This window comes from Varroa jacobsoni, unplaced genomic scaffold, assembly GCF_002532875.2.
Source record: "Varroa jacobsoni isolate VJ856 unplaced genomic scaffold, vjacob_1.0 scaffold_1290, whole genome shotgun sequence".
NCBI classification, from domain to species: Eukaryota; Metazoa; Arthropoda; class Arachnida; order Mesostigmata; family Varroidae; genus Varroa; species Varroa jacobsoni.
The window spans coordinates 60,130-69,041 of NW_019214192.1; the positions used below are offsets into that span (position 1 = coordinate 60,130).

The window sequence follows — 8,912 nt, forward strand, 5'->3', positions numbered from 1 at the left end:
TATGACCTCGTTTTTTAGAATCATAAGTTCCTTTTAATTGGCATCCTAGCCTAAATTCCAAATTTGTTTTTGGTGACTAGTTTAATAAAAAAAAAAAATGCTTGTTATTATTTTGTTAGTTTGTTTCCTGTTCTAAGTGCTTGGACTACTGCTTAATATCCAATGACGGCCACAACAAGTCCATCCATTAGTTAAGCTTAAAAAAAACAAATAAGTCGAAAATAAATTACCTTTTCATGCGTCTATGTGATATCAGCTAATATCAAATGTTACTCAAAGGTATACCCATTAATATCACAAGAAATGATACTATCTTCAGAACGCTATTCTTTGAGGTAGTAGTGGAAAGGATTTCCACAGTATGAGTAGTTTCAGCGTGATTAAACTCGTCTAAACCCTCAAGTTCAAAGCCCTTCTTTGCTTATCGCTTGTTATTATTTATGTTTTCTTGAGGATTTAGAATGTGTGCCGACCATCTCTCTCCGATAAATAGAAAAATGAACAATTTTCAAGAAAAGATGTTCCTTCCGAAAGAAGCAGGCCTACCACCTCCTGTCGTAGTCGCTAAGTCAGGTAGTACGGATCCGACAAGCGCATGCGTGAGATCTACTTAGAAATTATCTGATATAATACGATTTTGTTATTCACAACTCTCAACTTCTTGTAGGAATGTTATAAAATGATCACACGGTAGGCGATTATTCAAAGAGCAAATAGTTACAACAACACGTTAGATACCCCGCTGCTCGATCGTCCGCTCACAGAAAAAAGCCCCACATGGAGGCACACTATTTAATTCAACTTTAAGTCTAAACATACTTTAGTCATGTGTACCTGAAGTGTTTAATATTAAGTCGTTTTCGATGACTAGTAGAGTTTCACAGTCAGCGAGAAACAGCTTTTAACTCAACAGCCACTTTGGGTTCTAATCTATCGAAGCGGACTATACTCAAACTATGCTTCAACTTTCTATCAAAATTGATTGAGCAAGGACGTTTGAGGCACGTAGAGTTAACCTACAAATTCAAGGGCGCCCGCTAATTACGAAAATCAAATATCGTTACTAGCGTGTCACCCCAAAGCGGTACAGGAAGCTAAACCTTTTTCTCAACCCAACTCGAGACCTCCCCGATTCTATAGCGATAATTTAGATGGCGGTATGATTAAAGACTGAGCTGATGAATTGCATGGTATAAAAGGAATGTGATTAGTGATCATGAAGTAATGAGCAACTTGCACAAGCAAAAAAAGCGTGCCCGCGGTTATAATCAAAATGGTGCCTATGCTTAATTTTCTAAACATCACATGACCAATCATTTTAACAGAGGAACAATCAAAACGTTTAGAATCAGCCTTCCCTGAAACTGCAATAGGCAATGCTTAGTGGATTACATCTATATTTATTATGATATACTACATCTTTGTCATGCTCCCGTGTGCGTATTTATTTATATTCCTTAATTAATAACAACAGCATAATAAATATTGTGCATAAGGGAAGATGGAACGATATGGGACAATAACTCTAACGGAGAAACTTGAATATTATCAAACTATTACAGTTCTAGAGATGCGAACGGATCAGAGATTTACTTCAATTTATTGACCTTTTCTTTAGTTAGGTTTTAATATACGGAGCTAAGTATTCTATTCTCATTCCATCAAACCTTTACTACCTAATAAAGAAACAATTACCGCGGCCTTGCCTGTAGCAAAGTTACATTTTCAAAAGCCAAGCTAAAAGGAAGTTACATTCTGATTACATGCTTAGGTATATAATAAATGTATGGGTTAGGATGAGGATTATTGAATTTTGAGCATACATTAAATTGGACGCCGCCGACACTGATTCTATAGAAAAAGTCGAAGGGACCTTAGACTACAACTCAGCTTATTATGAATGTGTGAATATGTTGAGTTTAACTAAGCCATCATACTCATTGGAGTATGGGCCGTTTTTTGTAAACAACGAATCTTACGTGATTGCTTTTGAACGAAGGCAATTGACGTAAAACAATATTTTTGATATCTGCACCATAGTGCCGATAATCAACGTCATGCATCAGAATCTATTAAAGATAATTATTTATATCGGAGTTATACACAATCATGATAGCAATACAGGTCTCATTGCGGTTGAGTTGGCTCTATAAAACGGTGCGTGCTCTATTATTGTTCCCCCTCATATCTTGAACAAAATGCAAATCATTAATGTACTAGCATTTGGGCCGTTCAAAACCCTCCACTTTGCGTAGTGAAAATGTATTTGGACCTATGATAGACAGATCATAAACCTTAACTAACCTAACTTGGCAGTAAATAATTATAAAGCATTATTATTTTTAATCAAAGCCACAATCATTGCTACGCAGAAAAGCGTTTTTCCTTTAACCTTGTTAAAGTAATCGGACCAAACCGAGTTAGCTGCATCTTTAGCCCGTACAACCTGTCGATAGTCTATATAGCCCCGCTAGATGAGTATTTTCAATTGATATATTTTCGAGGAGACGTTGTGACCCAATTTAGGCCATATGACAGAAGAATTTTTGATATAGTGGCGTAATCTTTTCCCATTGGCTTCGGTCGTTTTTACCAATATCGCTTTCTGGCCCGTTTAAAAATTGTAATCTTAGATGAATAACGGCGTTATCTCTTTATATATTTATATTTTATATATTTGTGTTTATTTAAATATAAACACTTCAGAAACTTGCCGTGCAAGCGACCCATTGCGATGGTGTTGGTTCATACGTATTTTACAGTCGTTCTGTACATTGTCAACGAAAAATTAACGAAGACAAGGTTTTAAAAAAGAATAATTCTTCAATATGAAGTCCATGATAGAAATAAATGATTAACCAAAATAAAATACAGGTCTACACTCTATTATGCCGTATTAAATACACTTAAGATATATATAAAAAAATCTTCCTAAAGGAAGTTGTTTAATTTCACTTCTTTATTTCATTATATCTTTTTTCTCAATTATATTTTCAGTGATTGAGATAAATTAGGTGAAAACTAGGCAGCTGTCAGTGCATTTTTCAAAAACATGGTCCCTCGGATACTGCGCCATTTCTTCTACGCTAGGTACGGCAAGTTTGCACGAGCTCGAGATGACGCTTGACCAGAATGACGGCGATTCTATTGGCTCGTTAGCGTAAAAAAAAGAGCCCCAATTTGAGGACCAGCCCGGCATTTTTTCAAGTTCGATCTCCTCGACAATTCCAATTGTATCACAACAATCGTATTTTGTAGGCACGTATATATCGTCCACAAGACTGTCCCCTAAAATTAGCGCACACGGTTAAATTATTATTATTATTCATGGTAAGTTCATAATGCAAATACATAAGCTCAGAAAATTTGGTTATTTTGATGTGCGATTGCTTTGTAATAGTGGAAGCTGGGGAGATTTTTATGATGATTAAGCTTACCAACGTAAACCATTTTTGGTTGGTCCTTTCCGGTCAGTTGCTTAAGCAATTGGTTGAGTTTATTACAGCTCCCCTGTGCGTAAACGGTTTTGTCCTTCAGAGAGCCTATCATGTCACCTTCGCGATTATTTTTCACCGTGTAGAACATTCGCTCAGGCTGTGTCCAGAAGCCTGGCTTCCGCGCCCACGTTACAACCGAGTCAAAATAATCCATCCAGTTATTGCCTAATAACAACACACAAAGTCATAATTCGATTAGATGAACTGTACACATATCGCTAAGTACAATATTTCTTATTCGCAGCTCTATTTGTATGCGAATTCGAATGGCCGCTATCTCAGAACCTAACACATGCCTGATAACGATGTCCTGCTTATTCCTAACAAATTTCTTTACCTATATTTCGAGTGAATTCATTCATCATGCACAAAGGTTAAAGAATATTAACTTCACTCGTGTTACATTCTGCAAAACGCGGCGAAAACTTAACGAAGATTATACATTTTTTTTTTCTAATATCGCTCTATTCGATAGACTTTTATTCACAGTATAGTAAAAAATATGAGTCGTTCGTAGCCAACGGTTGACTTTACTTACCGATGCAATACCTCAGCATCATTTCGGCGTAATCAGCATTGCTCGATGTAATTACGACAATTTTCATTCCGTCGAAGCGAAGTTGTTTTAACCATTCGAGCATTTTGGGCGTACACTGGTAAAGCATCTTCGACGTATTTGTCTTCACCTCTGGAAAAAAATAACCTGTATGCTCCTGCCAAAGCAAAACCACGAAAAGTAACACATACACAGACGATTAGCTTCGTCCATGGCTTATAGACTTGACATATTATAATAACAACGAAATAGGGTTCCCACTTAGCCTGTATATTTGGTCAAAACTTATTATTACATAGTAGGACAAAAAAATTTAATAGTTGAAAGTAGCTGCAAAAAAAATTCAAAAACATTTCAAGGCAAGCACAGAATTTTGAGTCGTTGTCGTGTAAACAAATAAAAGCTAATAATACGTTTCTTTTATTCTGAGCATTACAGGTACAATTCAGATCCTTGTTGAGGCACGCTTGCAGTTTAGAACATGCAACACTGTGTGCTAATATCATGGAAAACCCAATTTACTTGAAAGTTCTCCCTGGAATACATCTTACTGTATCCCTCAAAGAAATCGCGGTACGGTTTTGCATAGTCCTGACTTGCAATTTTTCCCGCATCCTTAGCGTCGACGATTTTCATTAACAAGTAGATTGTTCCAACCGTAAAATAGTCTCCGAAGCAGTGGAAGAAACGCGTTACTTTTTCGGAAGTTTCACCTAAAAAAGATACAGTTCCATATACCAGAAATCGAATTAAGACTCTTTAAGCAATAGTTTCAAACAAGCTCCTTAAATGATAATTACACAGATCTAGAGCCAACAAATTGTCGTTCAGACCATGCGTGTACTTTAAACATTATGTTTTTATTTATTTATATTTATTATTTATCTAACTATATTTATTTAACTATGAAATATTAGCACACTTGTCTTTGTATCTCGTGATTGTCGCAAGTACGCTTGCGCTCGAATTTGTTTTTTTTAATGTGAATTTCTAACATATGGGGCGTCAAAGTTGATCCTATAGCGATGCCTGCTGTGTTCCATAACGCAATGTATCAGTACCGTAAAAAAATCTTATTTTTTTTATTGAATTAACGGATAGAACGAGAAAGAACCTCAAATATTTTAAAAAACGTTACTTATTGAAAAGCTTACCTCTAATGAAGGGCATATGTTTTAGAGTTGCTGCCTCTTCTGACTCGGCCCCGTATATCTTCTGTATTGCCTCATTGCTGAGACGCTTCGTGCCGTGGTAGCAAAGTAGGATATTTCGGTCGACTCCAAGTTTGAGAAAGTTTCCTTTTTCTTTGTCATACAGGAGTCCCTTTTGGCAAAAGGCGAGTTGAGATTCATCGAAATCACTATGAGTAGAAATACAGCAAAAAACGACAAAGTGAATATGTATGAGCACACGAAAAATATATGATATACTTTCACTCTATTCGAGTAGAAATTTCGCTTATCATTGCAGCTGACAAAATAGGATTCGATATTTATTTGTTATATTCTTGAATACGCTGTGCGCCAAGCGACATCTTTTAGTCCTTAGCGCGCGGCCCATTACCAATGTCAATTCTATTCGAACTTCAAAATAACTTTGTGTTTACCGCACTTAGTGTAGTAAAAACACCGACCGAAAGGACATACAATGGGTACCGACCCTCATACGTGAAACAATAATTGTAAAGTAACAACGATAACCGCAACTAGTGCAACAAACATTTCTTCTTTCATTAAATATATTATTATAGGTTGACATGATAATCCCGGATTTTACTACTGCTAGCTCTCGTAACAGATGCACAAACCTAAAAATTTCCTTTGGATACCCGATGTCGATTAGATGCTTAACAATGGAGGTGTAACAGAGCCGATATAACGCAGGAAGTCGATATCGTGCGAGAGTGTGGTCGAGGTCAAAGCCAATTACATCGTAATCTTTCAATGTGAACCTGGAGCAAGCAAGCTTCGTATCGGTGTCCTGCGGTGGCATTTTGGAAAATGTTCTCCCCGAGGTCATTGTTGATACGAAGCGAAGTTGTGAGGGGACTGAAAAAAGCAAAAATTATGTTTTAAGTTATGCCATTATCCTTCTTACGGCTTATATAATAGCATAATATATATGCTATATATAATAGTTACTTAATTTGTTATACTTAACTTTGATGTCACTCATTCATTGTAAAATATGAGCGTCGTATTTAGTATAGATCATGTTCATTCGACAACTTGAAGAAATTTAAATCTAGTACTTTGATTATTCATATATATTGATGAAATTTTGTCACTTGCCTACAACGGTTCCTATTGGAACAATCCGTCGGTGTTATTAGTAGTAATCAGCAGACTCATGTTCATTCACTTTAACCGGACTTGTTTCGTTTTACTAACACTGAGCTTTAACCACTGTGGGTTTTTCCGTACCGTGAAAGAGCTTAACTTAAGTGAACTACATCCAAACACGCACAATTTAGCTTCCTTCGCCCATTTCGAAAAGTTTTTGGTGATTAAGAGACCTGGACCACTCAAGCTGGATGGATACAGTTTCTCACCAACAAATCGAAGACACAACGATCATCAAAGAAGGATATTGCTCCTAGTAAAAACAATCTATCCTGATTTACGCTCAGGTTCACACTCCGTTTCATCATGATGGAGTCAAGACGTACGAACCCGGCAAATGGATACGTTAAACTACAGACATGCCCCTGCGAAGCACGATCTTGCCTTCTACCACTCTTCTGGCCCGGTACTGTTTCTCGGCCAATCTTGCGTCGCACAATTACAGAAATCAAAAGCCGCTTATTCACAACTGAATTCAATAGGCAATGATAGCTGATCTGGAGAACACATACAAAAGCCCTGAAGTTCATCGTTTATGTAACATCTATACAGTAGCCATGTCTTTAGACCTGATTCAGTTTAGTGAAAACTATAAAAACTATATTCTTTCGCCGTTCTAATGAACGGCCGGTCTCTCTGCTATCTGAAACTATAGCGCAACCGCGTGATTAGCTACTGGCTTAAAGTGCAAAATGCTACCAGAACGTGCCATATTTGATATCACCCTATTGGCTTTTTTAAGAGGACAGCTTACAGGCGCCATTACATAATCGTCAAATACATCTATCAAGTTTGGCTACTGTAATTTGTAGCTAAATCTTTAGAATCGAATCAACTGTGCTCAGTGCCCTGATTTTTGATGTAGCTAACTAAAAGTGTCTTAAATCGCTGACATAAAAATTATCATTATTCATTTATCATTAATAGATGAAACAGTTAAAAACTGAAACGGCCGTGTGTATAGGCAAAAGTGTTTTGTTTTTATAACAAAAATTCCATTTTCCTTTAGCAGAGATGAAACATAAATTGCTGGTATCACTCGCATCTATGTTACAACTATCATTTTGACTATCATCTACGTGCATAGCTATTGACGCCTGTAAATCTACCCAATAGACGGTTATCTCGTCTTTCCCACCTCGAGCGCTGAACCTATCAGGATATATATTGAGTGCAATCAACTGGTAAATGTAGATCTTTCGTAAGCAATAGATGCCATCCATTGCTAACTACGTAACTTACGTAATCTGCGCAGTGATTTTCTAGCGAAGATAAGCACATGACGATTTATATCGAGACCCAATTTGGCCTAACCGTTAAATTCGCCGCCGAATTGTATCAGCAACCGAAAATCTACTTCTGCTATACCCTATCGAAATTATCAATCCTCAAAAAATTGTATTGTTTTCACAAGACGTAGATCTTCGCCGGCATTCAATGAATGTGTGAGCCTGTAAAAAGAATCCAAAGGGTCACGTTAACCAATAGTGGTACGTTTGTTATTAAATGAGCCCATTATTTCATACGACCACATAATGAATTCATATAATTTCACATTTCCTAACCGATCCGCATTTTCATTTCTTTTAAAAAAGACACATCACCAAAAATAGTTGTACAATATTAGCTTTTAGTAATATATGTCCCCATATGTAAACAGTTTTCTTTATATACTGCGATTTTATCTACCGTTGCGCGTGATGACATTTAATATTCGACACCAAATTTTCCGTCACGAATCTGGAAAACACGAAAGACATGTTAGAGTTTCTCTGTAGTCCGAAGGTGGCTGATTTAGACATCGTTTTAAAAATACTTTTCTTTTACATTGTACAGCTTATTTGTGGATCTTCCTCTCCTATGATAGTCTAAGAAATATGTCGTCTCGGTTATCATCACATGGTAGGTACGCAGTCGTAGTCGCTTTATTTGAGTAGCAGGCAATCGCTTCAACTATCAATTCTGACAAGTATACAACATTTATACGTAACACTTGTATTAACTCCGCCCAAAGTACTAGGTGCAATGCGTTTTTTTTTGCAATGAATAAAAGGGTCACCTTTATCATTTTTGATTTTTTATTTAACTACGCCTAGTAGTGCCCTAATGAGGACTCAATCATACATATCGTATTATGGTTCGTCTATTTCGTTTTTCAGCGTATAATTTACGATGAATACTACTTTGTTAGCATTGTACCACTATTTACGTTTAACATTGTTCACTGACGTGCTATTGTCATTTATAAGCATAATACAAGAAAATTCATCTGTTAAAAATAAGCGTGCTATCTAGACACGTACGTACCACACGAATGCATATAAATCTAGAGCACTGGAAAAAATTGGAAATTAAATCTTACAAACTCTACCTTTTCTGGCTATACTGCGTGAGAGGTGATATGTACGGCCAACACGCGTGATTGACCTTACATTTGTTGACTTTGAAATTATTACTGTATGTCAGCCGGCAGTCATCGCCGGGTGTACAAGCATGGCAAAGTAGAGTTGAAGCGGT

The 8,912-nt window shown here is 36.7% G+C and overlaps 1 protein-coding gene and 1 non-coding gene across 3 annotated transcripts; both read right to left on the bottom strand.

The window, feature by feature from the left end:
* Positions 1 to 2,912: 2,912 nt before the first annotated feature.
* On the bottom strand, positions 2,913 to 8,912 carry Nt5a (5' nucleotidase A). 2 transcript variants are annotated; one of them, XM_022847476.1, is made up of 10 exons: positions 8,767 to 8,912; positions 8,085 to 8,135; positions 7,638 to 7,846; positions 6,345 to 6,501; positions 5,861 to 6,101; positions 5,208 to 5,413; positions 4,576 to 4,766; positions 4,036 to 4,210; positions 3,438 to 3,662; positions 2,913 to 3,288 (listed from the first exon to the last, which is right to left on the bottom strand). In XM_022847476.1, exons 5-10 carry the CDS (start codon positions 6,070 to 6,072, stop codon positions 3,011 to 3,013), a joined length of 1,287 nt encoding a protein of 428 aa, XP_022703211.1. In that variant the 5' UTR covers positions 6,073 to 6,101; positions 6,345 to 6,501; positions 7,638 to 7,846; positions 8,085 to 8,135; positions 8,767 to 8,912; the 3' UTR covers positions 2,913 to 3,010. The 2 variants fall into 2 exon arrangements, with proteins under 2 accessions (XP_022703211.1, XP_022703210.1); XM_022847475.1 differs by lacking the exon at positions 6,345 to 6,501.
* LOC147752374 (small nucleolar RNA U3) lies at positions 6,573 to 6,777 on the bottom strand. Its single transcript, XR_015314234.1, has one exon. It is a non-coding gene; the product is annotated as a small nucleolar RNA U3 (small nucleolar RNA).

What these genes read in the sequence shown, in the direction of transcription:
- Nt5a (XM_022847475.1), bottom strand. Translation starts at nt 6,072, where the DNA reads ATGACCTCGGGGAGAACATTTTCCAAAATGCCACCGCAGGACACCGAT. An exon ending in ATTCCAGGGAGAACTTTCAA is followed by an intron (nt 4,211 to 4,575) that starts GTAAATTGGGTT and finishes TTGCTTTGGCAG; the next exon opens with GAGCATACAGGTTATTTTTT. An exon ending in GATGCTGAGGTATTGCATCG is followed by an intron (nt 3,663 to 4,035) that starts GTAAGTAAAGTC and finishes TGTTGTTATTAG; the next exon opens with GCAATAACTGGATGGATTAT.